The sequence below is a fragment of the Glycine max genome, chromosome 3, assembly GCF_000004515.6.
Source record: "Glycine max cultivar Williams 82 chromosome 3, Glycine_max_v4.0, whole genome shotgun sequence".
Taxonomy (NCBI): Eukaryota; Viridiplantae; Streptophyta; class Magnoliopsida; order Fabales; family Fabaceae; genus Glycine; species Glycine max.
This window is the reverse complement of record NC_016090.4, coordinates 42,393,562-42,415,905: the sequence shown is the minus strand read 5'-3', so window position 1 is coordinate 42,415,905 and position 22,344 is coordinate 42,393,562. Positions and strand designations below refer to the sequence as shown.

At 30.3% G+C, this 22,344-nt stretch overlaps 3 protein-coding genes across 4 annotated transcripts; all 3 read right to left on the bottom strand.

The window, feature by feature from the left end:
• Positions 1-205: 205 nt before the first annotated feature.
• On the bottom strand, positions 206-5,004 carry LOC100815009 (protein WVD2-like 4). 2 transcript variants are annotated; one of them, XM_041014162.1, is made up of 9 exons: positions 4,661-5,002; positions 2,707-2,944; positions 2,251-2,571; positions 2,090-2,148; positions 1,891-1,968; positions 1,653-1,731; positions 1,500-1,559; positions 1,030-1,137; positions 206-804 (listed from the first exon to the last, which is right to left on the bottom strand). In XM_041014162.1, exons 2-9 carry the CDS (start codon positions 2,938-2,940, stop codon positions 706-708), a joined length of 1,038 nt encoding a protein of 345 aa, XP_040870096.1. In that variant the 5' UTR covers positions 2,941-2,944; positions 4,661-5,002; the 3' UTR covers positions 206-705. The 2 variants fall into 2 exon arrangements, with proteins under 2 accessions (XP_040870096.1, XP_014629413.1); XM_014773927.2 differs by having other exon boundaries at positions 263-804; positions 1,653-1,734; positions 4,661-5,004.
• A 6,327-nt stretch (positions 5,005-11,331) lies between these two features.
• On the bottom strand, positions 11,332-15,613 carry LOC100814475 (calcium-dependent protein kinase 26). Its single transcript, XM_003520674.5, has 7 exons — positions 14,439-15,613; positions 13,511-13,654; positions 13,249-13,401; positions 12,776-12,891; positions 12,480-12,647; positions 11,835-12,059; positions 11,332-11,651 (listed from the first exon to the last, which is right to left on the bottom strand). The coding sequence occupies exons 1-7, from the start codon at positions 15,274-15,276 to the stop codon at positions 11,523-11,525; spliced, it is 1,773 nt and encodes a 590-aa protein (XP_003520722.2). The 5' UTR covers positions 15,277-15,613; the 3' UTR covers positions 11,332-11,522.
• A 3,013-nt stretch (positions 15,614-18,626) lies between these two features.
• LOC100526913 (uncharacterized) lies at positions 18,627-20,919 on the bottom strand. Its single transcript, NM_001248966.2, is given in 2 exon segments — positions 18,627-19,152; positions 20,720-20,919. Coding segments are annotated over 2 exon segments (549 nt in total). The 5' UTR covers positions 20,896-20,919; the 3' UTR covers positions 18,627-18,779.
• Positions 20,920-22,344: the final 1,425 nt, after the last annotated feature.

Genomic DNA, 22,344 nt, shown 5'->3' with positions numbered 1-22,344 from the left:
ACATAAAAAAAGGAATAAGATATGCGCAGTAAAAATTGAGGTACTGAGCTTCAATGACTACTCTATATGCGTAGCCTAAAATGTCTTGGTGTTTCTTTCAACATGTGTATGTTACTGAATCAAATCATTTGTCTCAAGTGCATGTTTTATTCCTCCAACACCTTACTAAAAGCACAATTGTAACTAAGAAAAGAGTTGTAAGAGATTTTTCTTCCAGTGTCATTTTTCAATTAACGAAAAAGAGAGAATTTTAATCCGTCAAATACATGGACGACTTGCTAAATAATGAATTAATAAGGCATTTTAATGTACATCACGGAGGGTAAAAGCTCAACATAATAAAACAACTCTTATTTGCAATACACGTTTATGATGAACATGAACCAACCTCTATTCACAATGATAATGAAATAGTTGACAACATAGGGCTCTAATCTTACATAATTATCAAGTCCGATGATATAAATCTACACTCCAACAGTAACCTTATATGACACAAGTTCGGGTGTTGTTCAATTTAGAAGCAGTGCACTATTTGGTGCATGAACTGTTTCAGATTGTAACTCCATTTCATTTTTGCATTCAGAATTGTTAACATCATGTGGATCTTGGCATTCTTCTTTGTTTTCTGTGGTTACATTTTCCTTAGAATTCAGCTTGGCTTGGGTTTTCCGGATTGGTTTCTTTGAAACCACATCTTTATTATCAAGTCCGAAGATAAGACTTATCTTCTCCTGAATTGTTGTTCATAGTAGGTTCTTTGTGCCTGCCAAGCTTTGGGGATCTTGGGCGTGTTGTTGGTATCTAATTGGTAGATAAAATACATCAGAATGTGTAACGAAAAAAAAAACGATAGAATATCAAGAGAGAGATTAAAAACATTGTAGCAATACGAGATAGCTATATTATATTACTTCAAGATGAGAATCTATTACCATAAAAAATTAAGGAAAAGGGATAGATGGTAGATTGTGAATGTAGACAAACATTTCGTGACCACAATTGGAAGTTAACTTTTAGATTAGTTACCTTCTTCAGCTCAACTTTGGGAGGTGGTTCCTTATAGAAACTTGGCATTGGAGTTGCTTTGAATGCCATGCTCTTCCTCAATAGCTTGATCTCTGCCTCTTGGTTTTCCTGCCGGAAATCCAGAACAAAATATGGAGAGAATAAGCTTAAAGCAGCAGATAAGCTGTTAGTGAAAACTTAAGCATCAAGATGAAATAGAAATATGTTGAAGTCAGTTTGTATAAATTTTTCAACAAGTACTAATGAGAGAGAAGAAAAATAGAATCAATTAATGCATTTCAACCTATGAAAAAAATTAGATGAGAGATCTTTTAAGAAATGTTGGCATTACATCAGTTAATTTTAATTTAAAAGAAAGTTTGATTCATTTACCTCTTTATTTTTTTTTCTTTATAAGTAGTTATTGATAAGTTTATCTATAATATTTCCAAGATAGTTTAGTTAAGTTATTGTGATGAATGATGATATACCTTTGATTTAACTTGTAGGTTAGTTTTCTCTGCTTCCTTGGCTATAATTTTTGAGAAAAACTGAGTAAAAAGGGATAAAATGGGATTAACATCTGGTTTAGGCATTTGCAATAGTAAATCAATGGGGCTGTAAGGTTCAATTCAAGCAACAACCTCCTTCCGCTTCTCAGCTCTTTCTTCCAATCTAAAGGAAAATCCACTTCCATTGCTTCTCAGACAAGGGGTAGCACTTCTGCTAACATATATATAAAAAAGTTTTCACCAACATTTTAGCTAAAGTCAGAGAAGAAAGGAAGCTAGTTCATTAAGAATTGAAAGAACTCAAATCCTATAAGAAATAGAAGAGCAAGGATGACAATATGTCCACAGAGTAATAGGGTATAAATCATACGAAGTTGTGGAATGAGAATCATCATCCTCTTTATTTGCTTTTGCAGTTTTTGCTGTGCTTGACACCTGATCAACGGGTCTGCAATAATGTAAAAAACCTTAAATCGATAATTCTTGATGGCAACACTACAAACCTTAAGACTGAAACAGAATGTAAAGATGGATTTAGTAAATCCTAATCTTGGGAGGTTGTAACTTACAACGATGCCTCAGAAGTTTGGCTCTTGGTGAATGCAGTAACTGTAGTGGACCTACCAAACTGGTACAAAAAACTAATGTCATGAACATAGAAACAAACCATTGATAAGAGGCAATGAAATTACACAAAGAAACGACGATGAGGAGAATTGAAAGTCTCTACCGCAGAGCGTTTCAAAGCAGGCATGCCAGTGTTGGTTTTTGCCAGGGAGTTGACTTCAGAGTTTGTTGACTTGTTTAAATGACGAATGTGGCCCTCACCTCTGATCCCATTACCTTGAATATGTCTAACTTTTGGCTTCACAAGATACCCATCAATGCTTTTCTGCATAGCATCTTCACCAGCTGATTTGGCTGGGAAAGAAAGGCTTTGTGAAAGGGATGGCCTTAGTTTTTGAGATATTGAAATTGGACCCTTCAAAATGGGTTTGTCTTTGGCATATTTGTTGCTCCTGGAAGCAACACTTGCTCTACCACCAGTTTCCTAATCACGTTAACTAAATTAGTAAGAACCCCTTACCACGCTTATATTATGTGTTGTAAGTGTAAATACTCATCATGACCAGTAGTTAAGTTGAAACAAATAATAATAATAATTCAGATACATTCTGTATGGTACCTTGGCACCTTTTGAATTTTTATTTGCAGAAGTTTTAGAGGCTTCAATTACAACTTTGTCACCAGCAGAAATGGGGCCTTTAGCATCCACTGTGGGTTTAGAAACTTCATTCTTAGTCTGAATTTCTGCGCCATTACAGTCATTTTCTACTTCTTTCTTTATATTCTCCACCTTGGTTGTTACCCCAATAATACGTTTCTCTACCTCCACAGCAACCCTGTTTTCAGATTCCATTGTGCTGTAAATTTCACAAAGTAAAGTCGAGTTGAAGGATGATCCATTGTAAAAAAAAAAAGGCATATTTTTCTCTGTTTCTGATGCACACAATTTTAATCCATAAACTATACCCATCAGGAGTAATTTCTTTTATACTTACATTTTAATTTTAATCCATAAAAAAGAGATAACACTATATATATATAATATAATTGTTTTTACTCAACAAAATATATTATCATATATGATCATCTTGTTAACTTTTAGGATAACTAAATTTATTTTTTTACATTATGAATACAATTATTTTAAGCTCTAAAAATGAATTTGTTTCTTTTTGTGCCTTAAAAAGTTTAAAAGGTTTCAAAATGATTCTTAGCATATGTTATTTAGATTAACGTTAGAAATGTTATACACACATTTCAATACAAATTAACGGATAAAGTAAAATAAAAACAAAAACAAAGATCATAATCCTTTGATAAAATTATTTTTATTTTAAAAATATTTTTTCATCTAAAAATCAAATATATATTTACTAATTATGTGATATGTATTTACGTGTTATATCACATGTCATCTTAGGATGATTGTCGTGTAATATGTTCGAAAATATGTTACATCATTACTTAAAAATAAAATAATTATAAAGATAATAAAAAAAATAAAAAATAAAAAGAAAATCAAATGAATAAAATTAAATTTGCTACAAGACTAAAATTATAATTTATATATGCAAGAAATGACATAGGATCAAAATGAACAATTTTTTTAAAATGACTAAAATTAAGTTTTATATGAAACCAAAGATATATTTTAGAACAAATTTGAAGGTGCTGAGACCCTTCGTTCTTTCCACGCTCCAAAAATCGTGCAGTTCCAATGGAAAGAGAAAACAACAAAAAGAGAGTAAAAAAAGAAAGTAAAAAAGAGAGTGAAAAAAAAACTCTAAAATACAATCCAATTGTCTCGTGATGACGACTGAACAAATATTATAATACTATTGATTACACTCGTCCTCTCCTTGAGTTTTTTTAAATTACATACAACACTTCTATTTTTCTATTTCTAGAATAGCCTTTAATGTTTGAAAACTAAAAATTACACTTAGACCCCTATAAAGAAGCCTATTGTGTTATTTGAAAAAACCTCCAGGATGTTATTATGATTTGGGCTATGTTTTATATATGCAAGAAATGATGGCCCATGAGAGAACAAAAGCATACAATGCCATTGCAATTTATTTCATTATAGGTGTTCTTAATAGGGCAAGATCTAGAAAATATACAAGACAACTTTACTTTAGAGATCTTCTTTTTCATAATTTTTACTTAAACTTCCGTAAAAAAAAAGAAGAAAAAAACACTTAAACTTCGAAACCTTCCTTGCTACGTAAATTTGATGCGGTTTATACGCGCGCGTGTGTGTGTGATGATTTTACTTAAATTTAGACTTCAGCGTTGTCCGTTCATATAAGATTAGTCTCTGCATTTTTACAATCCTCGGAAATAAGACAAGCAATAAATAATGAAACGGAACTTCATTCCCCGCACTCCGCAAATTTAATAACAGATAAGATTCACTTGATCTAAATCTAAAATACACAAAATTCAATCAATGAAGCAACTGTAGAATCAAATCACAATGGATGGAAGGAAGACAAAATGCATATGTAAAACATCATGAATGTGAAAAATTCAGAACCAGAAATCAGATATAAAGTATAGACCACGGTTACCTCTAAAACTTGTGGTTCTTGAGTACTGGACTTGATTTAATAAAGACTCACGTGGACAAACAGTGAAATGGAGATCGCGTAACGAACTAAAAGATTGTGTTGTGTTGTATTGTGCTTATAATTGGCAGTGCAGAAGACAGAACAGAACAGAGTAGAATGTGAGTATTGATGGTGGTTTGGATTATGAGCACAATAAGAGAAGACTTTTAAAGTGTGATCGATTATATAGTTGTTGAATTTGAAAGGTGTGAAAGAGAAAACTCAAGATTTGTTTTGTGGAAAGACTAGCTTTCAATGAATGGGATAAATGGATTAAGAGGAACTGCCACAATGACTTTTCTACCACTCCGTAACTGTCACTGGAAGCAAACTTCATTTCTTTTATTGTTTAACTGTCACTGCAACCCATCTTATGAATGGTGAAATTAAATTACATTACATGACTTCGGAAACAACGTCTCACATTCTTCCTCTTCCTTCTTTGTTAATCACCACTATTTTAATTAATCAATCATTTCTCTCATAATTATTATCAATTCCTAAAGGAAGGTTTCTTTGTAATATTTTTGGTTTGGAGATTTTGGCACAGGCATTTGTGGTTGTCTACAAAATGCTGACTATGGTTCAACCAATTTGACCCAATTATTGATGAATAGGATAATGCTTGTTTCTTCTCGGGAAAGAAGAGAACCTTACCTTGTCCACACCCCTATGAATTTAGTTATAGTGTGGAACAAATCACTCTCTTGGTTTTGTTCATTTGATTATAAAGATTAATCAAACACATATTTGCATATACATTTTTTAAGCAAAATATTTCTTAATCAAAGTTACTGATTAATTTCTCGAAGTACTAAGATTCACTTAATAAATTAATCTCTTTTAATATATGTTTTTACATATACATAAGTTATAGATTAAATATTTAATTATATGTTTAAAAAATAAGATTATTTATCGATCATATCACATTATATTATTCATATTTTATTATTTATTACATCAATAATGAACTCATTATACCTTGTTTAAGTACTTCATTATGAAAGTTGGCAAGCATATACACCTCAGCATTATATTATACAAAAGAGGAGGGGTTATAATTTTTTTTTTCTCTTATAATATAGTTAGACCTTAAATATAAATACTTTCTTTCAATAAAAAATTTTGAATATTGATTTACTATGTTGTAAAAAAATAGTCTTTTCTACTAAATTCAACCCCGTTGATAAGCGTTACAATTAGATTGAAATCATGTAGAATAAAATACTTGAATTTTCATTTAGGTAATAAGTTAGATAACAAAAAATGATGGTAGAAATGAATGTTTGAAAAAGGAGGAATGAAGGAAGGGAAGGGGGAAGTGTAGTGTATGAGAAGATGGGAATGGTAAGGAGTGAGTGTTGTGGGATGACATGGCAGGAGGGAGCAAGGAACATGATTGGTCTTGAGAAGTACCCCACCACCTCACCTCACCTCACCTCCCATCAACCGCGCGTGAGCTGTCAGAACGTGCCGCTTTCACACCATCCAACTTCCCGGCTCCTCCTGTTATTTTCTATTTTCCTTCCAATTCAAATATCCTATTTAAAGCATTCCAATCGAATCCGCTAATAGCCCAGTTTTATCTTGTGCGGAAATATTATTTTTTTTCAAATTTTATTTATTTATTTTGATCAATTTTAAATTAGTTACAATTCATTTATCTTGCTAAATCTGACTACTATCTTTAGTAGAGTCTGACCTTCTAGTCATATTTTTTTATCTACCCGATTTCAAAATTCAAAGATAAAGCAACTAAAGCTCTCAAGCTTTATATCCACCAACAAAATTAATACTTGCTTTTAGGTTTGATAAAGTAAAAAATGTCACATGTGTTTGCAAAAAGATATAATATATGGTTATCTTATTTAAAGTAAAAATTTTCTTTTAAAAATTATTTTAGACCCTATTTGTCGTTGGACTGACCTGGCCAACATCTGATTTTATCTTAGGAGATCAAACTATAGTGTAATTCAGACTAATGACTTGTTTAGAGAAAAAATAATGATTTTGTAATTTGTTGCTACTCATCTCCAATCCTAATAAAAGTGAGACAATTTATCTGCATTTAGTATTTTTGGCTACACAATTTATTAATTAACTAATAGTATTTTAGGGAAAAAATAATTAATAATTTTTTTGGTCTTGTATAAGAAATATGTCTCTTAATCTATTGGACTAAAGATTAATTTCACTTGTAATATGAGATAGTTATTAACTTACACATGGTAGAAATTGAATACAAATTCTCATGCTAATCCATCATTCTCACTCATGTGAATGGAGCGAGACCTTACATTTGCACCAAATCTTTGTATTAAAAGAAAAAAAAAGGACAAATAATTTTTGAAAAAAGTTCTTACATAAGGACAAAGGTAATACTTTAAACATATTTTTTCATACACAATTTTCTACCTGTACTTTATTCAATTATTTTTACTAATTATTATGTTATCCTTATAATTTCAAGATTGGTTAAACAATTTTGAAATATTCTCTCCAGTTTTCCCTAACTAATTTTATGTTTGTAAATAGTAATGTTTCAAATAAAGTACTATTTTTTAACATGCACATTGTTTGACAGAGATTTGATCATCTATATTTTCTTTTTCTTTTCCATGATTTATAGTGCATTGTTACTTCTAATATATATATATATATATATAATATTTTTAAAATTTTAATTATAAATTATTGTTGATTTATATTATATTACATTTTATTAACATAAAGTAAATTATAAACAAAAATATCCAAAAAATTACAGTTTAATAAAAAATTTGAAGACCTAAGTCCTTGTTATAATCCTTTTCGACCTAATTACGATCATGATCATGATGAAGCGGTAATAGAGGTGATGATTATTATTATTTGATTAAATTATTCATTTGATCCGTATAGTTTTACCATTGTTATCTTTTTAATTCCTATAATTTGAAAGTGATTTTATTAGTCCTTAGTTTACATTTTAATTTTCTTTTTAGTTCCTGTATTTTGAAAGTAATTTTTTTAATATTTATAATTTTAATTTTAATTTCTTTTTAGTCTCTATAGTTTCAAAGTAATCTTTTTAGTCCGTATATTTTATATTTTAATTCCCTTTTAGTCCTTATCATCAAAATATGAGTAATATTATTAATTATAATTACAATTAACTACAAAAATACTAACAAATAATTCGTAACTAATTTATCGCAAGATAATTTATAATAAAAAAATAGTTGATAATTTATAACTAATTTATAGCTAATTATATATATATATATATATATATATATATATATATATATATATATATTTTGTAGTAAGGACTAAAAATAATTAAAATACAAATAGGGACCAATTGATTAATTTAACTTTATTATTTTATTCCAATAGCAATGAGAATCAATAGTGTCATAAAAAAACGTTTTTTTTTCTTTCTATTTTGGACTTTTTTTATTTTCCTATATATATGTTAATTATTGTTTTGTTTTTTTAACAGGCTCAGCACATTGCTTTACAATCAATTTATCCATTATATTTGGTAAATATTTTTATTTGTCAGTGAACTCAGATTAGAAAAGACAATTTTTATCCTTCGTCCTTCTCAGATGTTCAATTTTTTTTCTTTTTCAACTGACTATTTAAATTGGCTTATTTGACTTGCACGGTTAGGGTAAAGCTTTCAAGTCCTTATGTTATAGAGTAATTAATATACCATACTAAATTTAGTATGTAAAATTGTTTTTTTAGTTTTTTATATTATTTTTGTTAGTTATTGTTTCTTTGGTCTATTTTTTTTTTTGTTTTTTTCTTAGTTGTACTATAGATATGTTGTCATTAATATTTAATGTAATATAAATTAGTCGATATAATTTTTATATGATTTATATTTAAATTGTATTTCTTATTTATTACAAGAATTTAGATTTTCTAATTAATGGCATAATTTAAACCTATAGTAAATATTTATATCTCATGGAGAAAGAATTTGACTTTTCCAATTAAAAAGGTCTTAATATAATTTTTTTTTCCAAAATACTAATAAAATACTGTACTTTTAAATTAGGCTTTTGTTAAATAAACAAGTCATATTTATGTTTTCAGTTCAGAATTTGAGATATAAGTCAATCATCTTTAAAACAAAACTTACACTAACCACTAGGGTAAGCCTAGTAAGAAAGTTTAGAGTAATATGTAGGTTCAAACCTCAGTCATCATTATAAAATAAACTTACACTTATTTCTAATATTCCTAATTTATATAAAACATGAAATGTACATAAAAAAAATACAATACCTATAGACAAAGAAAAGCAAAGGAAGAAATTATGAGGAGAGGAAAAACGTATTAGTTCACTCGGTGAACTTACCCTCGATAGCTGACCGCGTAGCAAGCATGATGACAACACTCCTCTTATATGTGATTCGATTATGAAGCTGGGATATATTTGACCAAGTGATAGACAATAGTCACCAAATCCTTCAAGAAAAAATTGAGGCCTAACTTTTTGATACGTAAAAATTGAATACAGTATGAGGAAATATAAGATTTATAACATTAATACACTATACTTAATCAACTGAGTTAAATCTTTTGATATTGAAGTCTAATTTGTACATAAAAGATGATATATATTTTTATTAGCAAAGAAATTATTATTATAAACAAACAGGATAAGGGTACAAGGAGTATCCAACCTTGGAACAAAATTGCATGCCACAAAATGTAATTTGAGTAAAATTACATGCCATAAAAGAGAATATTAATCCTAATTTGAGTAAAATTCATAATAAAAAAATCCTAATTGGAGTAATTATCCTCACTTAATTTAAGAATTTCATAATTAATCAGACAGCCAAAATCTCACTCATTGATCTGCCAGAACTTATGACCCATATATTGACAATTACACTCAAGCCAACTCCTGGATAATGAAAGGGGGATATGCACTATCACTCAGCCTTCTTGTAGGCATCATGTTTTTGTTAAATATTGATGTCCACATGATTTCTTTCATTATATAATGGAAATCAATGCAAATTGAATTTTGTCCAAACCTCTATCCATCTTAATAACAAATTTTATACATTGAAAGGATTATGGTGTATCTTCTCAAATAATTTTCCAATTACTGAAGGCCAAAAAGAAAGAGAGAGTCTAGTTGTTAAAGATTTGGTTAGGTTGCATTAGATTCTAGATTTAAACATCCTTACTTTCATTTTACATTAAAGGAGAGAGAGAAAAGAGACAAGAGGCAATGATAATTTAAAGATCAGCATATAGCCATATGCATATACCCACAAATTAAAGGCACTGACTAGCGTTCAGTGGACCTTCCATTGTCCTCATCCAAAATGCTCGAGGATATGTTGAAACTTGAAAGCAAGCATAGGAATCAAAAGGCCCGCGTGGTATGTTTCTCAGTATAAGAGTACATATACAGTGAATGGCAAATTCTACAAACCTGTGAAGGATTTTTACTCCCATTTAGCATTTTTTTTTGTTTTCTTTTTCATGAGCTATGAGAACAACAAATTTTAGTAAAATGTCACGTGTGAGAAGTGATACACGTATAATAAATTATATAATAACTTATATAACATTATATTTTGTGTCTATGTTTCTACTCTATTTTATCATTTATAATGTTTCAAATTCAAATTTATCTTTCTTTTTTCTCTTTCTCTCTTTTAGTTGTATTTTGTTGTACAAGTATAATTTCTCTTGTTTTAATGGTGCTGTTACCTTCTTTTCTTTTTTCTCCTTTGGAATTTTCCGCATTTACCCCAAATTCTTTACTTCAGTTTTTCTTGAGGACTACAAACAATTGTAGTGTAATTTTTTTGTGCATTTTCATGATAATGTTTTTCAGTTTGTTTGTGAATTGGAGTAGAGGTTGAGATTGATAATGGTGAGAATCTCTAGTTAATGCTTATGCTCAATGAAATCATTAAAAAAAACATAAAGAAATGCTTTTGATGCTTAATGGGTGGAGAGGAAAGAGGAGAAACAAGTCACCTTAATTTAATGATAAGATCTTGATCTTTAGATTAAGGTAGAATAGAGAGAGAGAGAGAGAGAGAGAGAGAGAGAGAGAGAGAGAATTTTCCAATTTGGTGTAGGTATAAACTTTGATACCTACTGTCCACTGTTAATTAATCCTATGTCTCTCTCTCTCACACACAATTATAATCCAAAAAATCACTATGAAGATACATTGACCATGGCCAAGTTATAAGATTGAGACAGACGATCATTTAAGGTTGTTTTGAATAAGGGGATTTGGAAAGTTTGCAATTTTTCTTTTCCTTCTTTTTGACTTATCAACTAAATTTTGGCCATTGATCTTAAATGTTAAATTGCAAAGATTTATAATTGAATTGATTAAACCTTTTCCCCTTTTATATATAGGTTGTTTTACATTATAATTCTTATCTATAAAACATTCAGAGGCGAGACAAATAAAATTCAGATAGTGATATTTTTGACATTAGGCAACTCATTATAATCCTTTGAACCCTAAGTATTAAGCATGACAGGCACTACTTGAAAAGCTCCCTCTACCAAACTCCATTATCAAGTCTCATCAGTTCATGTTAAACTTGCTGATATGAATTCTCCTAAAATAATGATGCATTCAACACTTTTAAATAAATGCTGGTATGGCTGAAATTTAGATGTCAACAAGTTGAAACCCAAATGTTTGAAATGAATTTTCCTCTATAACAAACCTATCAACAATTTTACAGAATAATAGCCCCTGACTAAGCTTTTCAAGGGCAATTAATTTCACCCCACCGCGAGGAAAAAGCATAAAAAATATTTCCACTTTTTCTCAACACACTGATAGTACCTCCCTAAACCCAATACTAAAATCAGTGCCACCCTTTAAACCGTTTTTACTTAAATCTGCATTGCCTCTCTGCATCATAGCCACGAATTCGTTGTAGTCTATTCGGCCATCCTGAAAGGGTAAAACATGAAAAATATAGTACAGCATATATTTATTTGAACATAAATAAAAAACTTGTGAAGGTCACTTATGAGAATAAAAAAACCAAATAGCAAATAAAGCCTTGTTTAGAATGTTGATTTACATTACATTCAACTGGTAGTATAAAATTACGTTACTATAAAATGTACTCACATTATTCCGATCAGCTTCTTGGATCATTTCCTCCAAGCAGACATTCTCAATGCCAAATTCTTCGCAAGCTTCTTGAAGCTCATCTTGAGTGATGTAGCCACTTCCACTTCTATCAAAAAATGAAAAAGCTGCAACTAAATGATCTTCTCTGTCAACTTTGTTTAAATGCAATGTTGCAGCTATGAATTCTCCATAGTCAATTGTGCCACTGTTATCAACATCTGCCTGCAATCAGAAAACAAAATAAAAATGGGACAAATGGATTATAAAAATGTGATACTAAAAATGATTAACACTACCTTTACCATTTTGGTTGCTATTTACTATTTTATTTTTCCCTACTTGCATAAGAATGTTGGACTAAATGGTACTCAAATATCTTTCCCTTGTAAGACTAATCATAAGGAATGGAATTAGAAACACTAATCATGATCTAGGTCAAGTTACAACTTGAACATGTGAAGTCCAATAGGACTACTACTACAGTTCTACTTACATATTAAGAATTATACCTAGCTCCTAAAACAATAAGAATCTTAATACTATAAGGAGAAATTGTTTGGCCAAACAAGAAAAAAAGAAGAGAAAATGTAGGTTTATTTTGTGACATTAAGAAAATTTAAGATAATTCTTGCTAATACTTACAGCTTGCATTAGATCCAAAATTTCTGGTTCACTGAGATTTGCACCAAGCATTTTCAATCCAGCCTTGAGTTTTTCTAAAGTAATTTGACCACTGTTGTCCGTGTCTATCATCTTAAACATTACTTTCAATTCATAGATTTCTTCTTCAGAGAGATTCTCTGCAATAACCTGAAGAGAACAACAAGGAAAGCATTATGAGTGCTCGATTTAACAATTCCAAGTAGAAGTATGTTCATGTATTCTACTTTCCTAATAGAAGTTATAGTGCAGAGTTATGTGTTAGAAAAATTACTTACTCTAAGAGCCATTTTTTTTAGTTTGTTTGTTACAGAAAACTGCTTCAGGCGACTCAAAACTGCAGAATCAAGAGGCTTGTCTGGAGCAACTCCATCAACCTGAATCCAAGGGTGACCTGCAAAGAATCAACACATTATCATTTACAAGGTGATTGCAAAACTTCAACTTCTATGATATCGTGACAATGACAATTAGTACTCACTAGTCAGAAAGTCTAATAAAATGCCTAATACTTTGTCCGAAATCTTAATACAAGAAATTCCTTCTTAGAGTGTGTTTGATCAAACTGAGAAGATCTAACAGCACAGTAATTTTTTTTAAAAAAAAAAATCATTGTAACTTTGTATGTGTTGAAGGTGCATCAAATGAAACTATCAGCAATTAAAAGAATAATATGGCCATGCTAAAGACAAATGTGGCATTGGAATGTGTTTCACTAGCATCTCAATGGAATATGAGTACAGAAACTTACGAAGAACTTCATGTGTTGTTATCCGTTTTCTAGGATCTCTAACAAGCATTTTCTTAACCAAGTCTTTAGCACTTTCAGAGATATCAAACCAAGGATCTGAAGAGAAATCAAGATCACCATGCAAAACTTCTTCAAATATCTCTTGCTCCGATTCTGTTACCAAGGAAAATAATTTTTAGAACAAGAAAAAAACTTAAAAGGGAATACAAATTAAGAAAAATGATTGTATCATTCAAGGGCTAGATATCTTAAGAACTCTTACCACCCCAAAATGGAGGTGTTCCGCATAAGAGAATGTATATGATCACACCTGCACTCCACACATCAGCTTCTGGACCATAATGCCTACGTAGAACTTCAGGTGCGATATAATAAGGACTTCCAACCACGTCCTTAAAAACTTCTCCTGTAAATGAAAATTGTTAGTGACAAACACACATAACAATCATGTAACTTAAACAAGCAGAAAATGTAAGTTTTTCAAGTAATTATTTTGAGGGAAGCATCAGCTACAATTTAATTCTTCGGGAAAGCTCTGCATGTTCTCAAATCAAACTAACTCTTATATTATCAAACAATTAGAAATTGTATTAGGTATAACTTTTAAAATAGTTATAACTAAAGTTAACAATTTTTTCATACATGACCCATAGCTGTAATTGGATAACAAAATATTTTTTTTACACTTTCCGTTCATAAATTAAATTATCTTAATACAACAAATTTGACTCATTCACTGTGAAAAAAAGACTGACACCCAGATACATTGTCCCTGACAAAAACGAGAGGAAAAATCAAATAACTCCCTGTGAGTGGTACACGCAAGCATTTGCCTAATCAAGGAGATTTCCATATGATATTGGTAGCTAAATCAGTTGTACACTTTTTTAAATAAAATAAATAAAATAACAGATTAACACACTCAATATCCTAATATTTTGTTTTTTTTATAAATAGAATATAACTCTCTTAAATTTTTATTTTTTAAATAAGAAGACATAAAATAGTAAATTAACATGGGTTTAACATCTTAATCTTTTGCTTATTTGAAAAAAATAGTAAAAAGAGCAGGTTAATTAATTAATTACCCTCCCAAAAACAAAAACAAACGTTGGCGGAAGAAAAACAATAAGAGAAGGATGTTGATTAGACCAAAAAAGGGGAAAATAAAATGAACGATTTATCCAAACCTGGTTTGAAGAAAACAGACAATCCAAAATCTATCGCTTTAAGGGTGGACTCTTCATTCCCATCAACGAAAAGAAAATTCTCAGGCTTAAGATCCCGATGCATCACTCCAAGGGAGTGACACCCCTCTATAACACTAACGATAGTCCTTGCAAGTTTTGCTGCTTTTCTCTCTGTGTAATGCCCCTTTTCCACAATCCTATCAAACAGTTCACCCCCTTCACACAATTCCATCACAACATAAACAGCAACACCATCCTCATAAGCCCCTTTGATTGATATCACATTAGGACACCCTTTTAAGTGATGCATTATCTCAATCTCCCTCCTCACATCCTCCACATCATCATCCATAACCAATTTCACTTTTGGAATGGACTTGCATGCATAGTTTTTCCCTGTGGCTTTCTCGGTACATAGGAATGTTGTTCCATATTGACCCTTCCCAAGCTCTTGTCCCAAGTTATAGTACTCCTTAAAGTTACCATTTTTTCTCTTCAAAATTGACTCTGCTTGAAGCCCTATTGGTAGCCTCTTAACTTTGTGAGGCATTTTCTGCATGTGCCTTGTTTGTTCCTCTGAAGGCATATTAGTCTCTTTGTCATGTTTTGGAACTGTTGGTTTCAGCTTCATCTCCTCGTGGTTAATTTTCACTACTTGTGGTGGGTTTTCTTGAACATTCTCTAGAAAATTTGTGTCTTGAATTTTAGTCACGAGTGAAGGTGCATCAGAAATTTCTGTGACACTAGTTTGATGAAGCCACCAGAATGAACCCGGAAGAACATAGGGAAATAGTGCATCATTTGAGGTTTTTGATCCGACACAATTGTTTCCCATCATGCACTTGTCACTGCCTTTGCATATAAGAAACAAGAAGCAGGTGAAGCCCGAAATCAAATTCGAATTTCTGCACCAACCCCACTATAGCCTAAAGCGAGTATGTGAAGATTGAAAGGAAAATCAGTGGAGATTTGAAGAAGAAGAAGGAGAGAATGATTCGCATTAACGAATGAAACCCTTTATGGAAACGAAAATGGACGAAGAAAAGAGGTGTAAAGGGATGGTTTTAAAAGCGTAAAAGTAGAAGTTTTCAAAGGAGTGGAAGATGTAAACTAGAAAGGGAAAACGACCCTTGTGAGACAGAGTCCGAGTGGGAATTGTTGGCGTTTGAATAAGAGAAAGTGTTGATGTTATATAGATGGAAAAGATCGTGTGCAATCTCGAGTACGCAATTAACAAAATGGAAATGATCCTTTTTCATGATGAGTGAGGAGAACGAATGCTCCTTCCATGATGACTTTTTAGTTTTTACACGTGGGAAATGTGTATTTTTCATAGAAATTAGTAAGTGAAATGAATCAAGTTATATTAAAAAAAAATTGTGTATATTTAAGAAGAAAGAGATAAAGATGTGAGAATTTAAGATTCTCAATGGGTGAGAGTGAGAGGGATTAGGTACGACAAAAAGGAGGGAAGGTGTTAATGAAATGTTGGAGGAAACGCGTGCGTGCGAGCGAACCAATCCAATGGGAATGAAGGGATCCCACGTGTTGACTGGACGTTCCAGATTTCTTTATTCTACTCGAGTTCGAGTTGTTGTTTTTTGTTCCTACTCATGGTCTTCGCATTGCTATTTGGCACTCTTCTTCTTCAGTACAATCATGATGTGCATTATTAAAGGTTTTTTTATATGATTAGAAACATGTACTATACACATGTAATAGTTTTGCCTTACGAATTAAGTCAAGAGTTTAAATCCAACATGAACTTAAAAGAGATAATTAATCTAACAAATTTGTACGAACCGAATAGTTTTTGAAGAAATTTTATTCTATGCTTTGTTATTTTCGACGTTATTTTAAGAAGGGATAAAAATCTATTTTGTTAGCATCAATCTTTAAAATGAATTTTAAGTACCAATAAATAAAAAAATTATATTAAAATTATAATAATATTTCCTTTTTTAATAAATCTTTTCACTTATAATTACTTAAAATGTAACAAGACCAGAAAAACAATACCTTAACAAGTATGTTGCTTTTGGTTACAAAGTAAAGAGTTTCAAATGCTGAATAAATAATTTTATTTTAAAATAATGATGTTTTTAAAGAAAAATATAAATTATAATCACACTTGTAAGTTGTATGTTACATTATTAATTAAATATAGGATAACGTTTCTATATAGTTTTCAATGTCTTGTTTTGTATTACATGCTTTTGGAATTTTCATTTCAAAATAAAATTGTATTTTTCCTTTTTAATTGATTATTCAATTAAAGAAGATTTTTACTTTTCTTGTTTTTTTACCGGTTCTTAATTTCATTAATTAGTATTTGATTTTTTTAGTTAAATATAATGAGATATATACGAGTTACTACTTACTATTGAAAATATTATATTAATCGTATTAATTTTAAATATTTTAGAATAATTTTTTAAAGGCCTATACTTTTTAATTCAATATTTTTATTATCAATAAAGTAGTCTTTATTAATTAAACTATCTTTTTTTTAGTTTTATAGTTGATATTTTATCACGTTTAATTTAAATTTACAAATATTCATGCAATATACGTAATATTTATTAGTTATTAATAAAAAATGTAAATTTTACTTGGTACTCGATGTTCAATATATTTGATCAATTCAAATATGTCATCATCGACACAAAGGTTGACTAATCCATCTGGACATACTTTTGCAAGCGACCCATTCATGATTCAGCACCAGTCAGTAGTATTTGTTAATAAATCCAAATAAAAATTAAATAATGAACATTGTATTCATCAATGAATACTTCCATAACTCTTTGATGATCTAACAACTAACAACACGTTATCAAATGGAAATGTTTTTATATTATCAACGAATCAAAATGAAAACCTTAAAATTAACAGTTTAATTAACAGAAAAAGAAAAAAAAGGTAAGGGGACATGAACATGGATTTTACGAGAAAAAAAGTCAAACAGATAAGTGGTGCCGCACTAACTTCCATTAGCGACTGAACTTTCTGAACGTGTTTTTTCAGAGGAACGAACAAAGTTAATCGATTCAGAATTTTGTTATGCTCCTAGTCCTTGGAGTTTGAGGACTTTTAGTCTTCATCTTCAAGACAGCAAAGTGGCGTCAATGATGTGATCAAAGCATGAAACGCAAAGCCACTACTACGAGTTAAAGGGATCGTGCAACATGGCATCCACTTCCACAGCAAGAGTCAAAGTGTTAAAGACTCAAAGCACTTTTTGATACAGAATCCCAAATAGTTTTGAACTTTCAATTAGCCCAAAATTTAATTTAATTTTAGATAAAAGTAATTTTAATTAAACATAGATTTGAATAAATTAATTTGTTTTAAAATATTTAATTTAAAAATTGATTTTAACATAATGAATATTATTTAGATTGTGTTAATAAAATCACTTTTAAATATAATTTTCAAATATAATCACTTTTCTTAAATTAATAATAGTATTACATTATTTAAGAAAAAGATTTATCAAGTGTTGGTATGAATAAAATTCAACTTAAAACTCTTGAGATATGAATGAAACTTAAATTCTCATATTAGAATCTCATCAATGAAAAAAAATAATTAGAAAAAAAAAATCATATTAATGATCAATCAAGTTCTCTAATAATAATAAATCTGATAGATCACATTAACCCAAAAAATCAAACTTAACCTTATAACATTTTAAGTATATATTGCATTTAATTGCAAAAATACTTTTATCTTTTAATTTTGTTTTTATTTATAAAATAACACCTTAATTTTAATTTATTTTTAAAAATATATATACAATAAAAGTAGAATGAAACAATAAAATCAAACAAATTAAAAAGTCATAAGTTGATCCTTTTCATTTTCTTTACGATCAAATCAATCCAAGAATTTCATCCAAACCCATCAATGATCAATCATACAATAGCTGTCTGGAGTCATTTTGAATAAACTTTCGTCAACGCGAGAGGGAAACAAAGTTCACTCTCTGCTGCCTCAACTAATCGATAATTTAACCGAAATAATTAATCCAATCATCCGCTATATTAGGGATATTTGAAAAATGAATGTAAATGCACATATCTTTCCATCCACCCGCTGATAATTTGGCTTAAAAATGAATTGCTTAATCATTCTTATTGCCTACAACTGAGTGTAGGGGGAAAACAAAAATTTGGTCACACGCTACATCAGAAACAACTTCAAATAAAAAGTAAAAAGAAACATGTTAATACTTAATACAGAGAAACATGTTACTAGAGGACTTGATTGTGGTCCAGATGTCCACAATCTAATACAAAACTAAGAAAACTTATTTTATACCCAGGGCATATTTAAGGTTTAAACATCTTTAGCCATTGCAACAAAATCAGTATCTCCTGATTCCTTCTCCTTGGATTTAGGATAAGCTTCTGGCCGACGATATTCTTCAATAGGTATCCCTCTCCTCACAGAGGGTGAGGATGACTCTGCATCAAAGATGCTTGGAGACTTGGAAAAAACATCAAAAAACCCATTCGCTGCGTCGAAGAAATGACTGAGACCACTTAACAGGTTACGTTCCATGACTTCAATATCATTTTGTAGCCCAGGAAAGTCAACCACACCACTGGCACCGTCAGATGAGCTAAATGGAACAGACCTTCCTTTAAGTACTTCATCTGTGATATCCTCTTCAGTATACTCTTTGTTTGATTGCAACACTTCGGCGGGCCTGGAAAGCGTCGGAGGTAAAAATGAGATGAATATTTCAGTCACATTTAAAAAGAGAGGGTAACTGGATAGTCCAGCCATATTCTCAAATAATCTTAATGCCCAAACATTAAAATCAACCTATAAAGAACAGAATCTTTTAAAAATCCATATGAAAATACTCCAAAGGAGCACCTCTAAAAGGCTCTGCAGTACCTAAAGCCTGAAAACTGAAATCAATAAAAGCACATCCACATTCCACTGATGCACATAAACATACAAGTGCACCTACATACAAATAGAGATGGGTCCTTATCATAAATTTGAATGGAACCAAATTAGACCCTTTTTGAATAACCTTCTCCATGAGCACTTAAAATGTAAAATGACTAGAGCTTCACCCATAAGGCATAAGTTAAAATCAACTCATGCTCCTCAGCTTTTGGAGAAGTTGGATGAGAAAACTTCTATAAAATTAATTGATTAAGTTGATTTAAACTTATGAGAGAAATTCAATTCATTTTACCTTCTTATTTTCATCTCCTATGAGTATTTATGAAAAAGTTTATCCAAACAAGGCAATACTAGGGTACAAAGGTTCTTATAACTAGGGTTGCTTGGCCATCAAATATCAACTGTGCAGTATGGACCAACTCACTGATGACAAGCTCAATTGGAAGAATCCTCTGTGTGTGTGTAAGTGTGACCAGAATCATTCTCTTTCCCTCCACGTTTCCATACAGAACATTATATCAGTTTGCTTTTCAATTGAAACAGCGTACAATTAAAATCAATTGCATCTTCCACTTCTAATAAGGTTATAGTTCTCTATCTCTGAGTCATCATAAGAAAATAATTTGACATCCAACAACCTAACAAGAAATTATTCAGAATTCTATAATATTACGAAGCCAATTATCTGGTTTGTCTACCATGATAAAAAAATTAATCATTCAAGTTATATCTTAAAAAGACTAAACAAACTAGATTTAAAAAACTAATCCGGCCATTACATAGTATGCCTTACTCTTACTTTCAAATCATTTACCGTAGTCATATTAAATAACAAGCTATTTTTCACCTGGCTTTGCATGAACGCAGATATATGAAATCAAAATAAGATGGAGAGAAATAGAATAGGTGTGATGCAGGCCAAAGGAAGTAATTTTTATTATTTATTAGTAATATATTGATTTGAGTTTAATGGCAATCTTAGTTATACAGTTTTGCTTCTGTTCTGCATCAATAGAAGAACAGGAGCAAAGATAGAACATAATTTACCCTAATTCTTAAACAGAGCAAAGATATAACATACTTTACCCTAATTCTTAAACGGAGCAAAGATGTCAGTGCATCCGTTACCAATTATATCCAGATTTTGATTAAAAAAATTCATCAAATTAGTTTGTGATCAAGGAAAACACACACACACACACACACACACACACCGTAGGCTAGAATTCATAGCAAACCTCTTCCTAATACCTAATCAATGAATCGTATTTTCTTGGGAATCACATTTGAAAGTATTGCCAAAAAATTAAAACGATTTTAATAAGTGATAAAGAAGAGGAAAAAAGAAATATTACTTTCCGATGCAATTCCTGAGAATCTCTTCGGTTTTCTCGCACTTTCTGACGAACTTTCCAGTTTCGACCTCCTCTGTTCTGCACTGAGATTTGACGACCTTGGTGGTGGCGCATCGTTCCGAAGAGTTATCGCGTCGAACATCGTCGCTGTTGTCATCCTTCCAAACCCACCCCATTTTCGTGCTTTCAACTTTCGCACCAAGTCTCCTTTTCCTTTCCTTCCTTATAGCTGCTTGCTTTTGTGTTCGCGACTTGTACTTGCACAACAAGACTTCGGGTTCAAACGGTGCGTTTTGCGATCACGCTTAGATGAATTTATATACCGTACAAGTTTTTTTCCCCGTAAAATATTAATAATTAATTTATTAATTTTTATAACAACCAATCTTATTTTATATACAGTAATAGTATTTAATAGTAGAAGACATTCACATCATCCTAATAAAAAAAAAAGGCATTGAACACAGTATATATCATTGTTTTTTAACGTTGACAACATCTTATTTATAGAAACTATATGATGCAAAAAAATTCAAACAAATTAAGGAATTATTGTAAAGTATAAAAGATTTCATAATGTTTTCAAACGATTGCGAAGGTTCATATAGTGACAGAAAAATGAAGAATATCGTGTGCAATTAAAAAAAAATCAAAAGACATTAATATCATTTACTCATTCGAATATTATTTTTCTATGCAAGTAGTAAAACATAAATTAAAAAATATTTTTTAAAATGATTAATCAATAAAAATATTTTACCATCGTTGTTGAACTTTTAGTTTTGAATAATATTAAATTATTTTAGTTAATAGAATATAATTTCATTGGTAATTTTAAATATTCAAATATGTTTTTTTATTTCTCATAAGTATCCTCTTTTATAGGCAATTATATTTGAGACAATGTCAAATACTAATTATGTGAGTACCTACCTCACCAAGAGAATTTGAATTTTGTTCCACCATTTTGTGATCTGAGCTTTCAATATTCAAATGAATTTAATTTTGATTGAATTTTTTAAAATGTTGTTTAAGTAAATTCAATATTCAGGATTTTATATATAAACTAATTTGTAAAAACTTTTCATATTAAAAATAGTAAGTAATTAATCTTACAGACTTTGCCTTCATCACCATGCTTATTAAAAAAAAAACCAATTTGATTTTCTTAGCATTAATCTTGACATTCGCGGTAATTTTTAAAGTTATGGTCCTCCTAAATTTCTTTTCTGCCTTGTAAAATCTAGATAATTAAAAATCAAGTCACATCTCAAAGGGAGCACTCACGTTGGCCAAAACTAAAGGATTTCAAAACTGAACAAATTTACATCAGCACTGCCATATAATCCAAATTGATCCTAATTCATGAATGTTATTCATGTATCAATATCTCATTATTTAAAATAAAAAGTATAAAATGCATATTTAACTCCAACTAATAAAATTTTTAAACCATTTAATTTTATTTCTTTTGGGCTTCATTTTACCCATCTTATCAACCACACAACAACAACAACCAACAAAGCGCGTGAAAGCCGATAGGGGAGATGCGTGAAATGTCAAGGGTATTTTGGGGGTTTAATTTTATTTTAATATACTAAGCGGTTGCAGGAAGTAACAGCCTC

Bases quoted from the DNA above. Each gene is read 5' to 3' on its own strand.
- LOC100815009 (XM_014773927.2), bottom strand. From the start codon at position 2,940: ATGGAATCTGAAAACAGGGTTGCTGTGGAGGTAGAGAAACGTATTATT. The intron at 1,735-1,890 runs GTATGATTTATA...TATATATGTTAG, and splicing joins GATTCTCATTCCACAACTTC to CAGAAGTGCTACCCCTTGTC. The intron at 1,138-1,499 runs GTATATCATCAT...GATTTCCGGCAG, and splicing joins ACCTACAAGTTAAATCAAAG to GAAAACCAAGAGGCAGAGAT.
- LOC100814475 (XM_003520674.5), bottom strand. From the start codon at position 15,276: ATGATGGGAAACAATTGTGTCGGATCAAAAACCTCAAATGATGCACTA. The intron at 13,655-14,438 runs GTTTGGATAAAT...TTTCATTTACAG, and splicing joins GTCTGTTTTCTTCAAACCAG to GAGAAGTTTTTAAGGACGTG. The intron at 12,892-13,248 runs GTAAGTTTCTGT...GATTCTTTGCAG, and splicing joins AACAACACATGAAGTTCTTC to GTCACCCTTGGATTCAGGTT.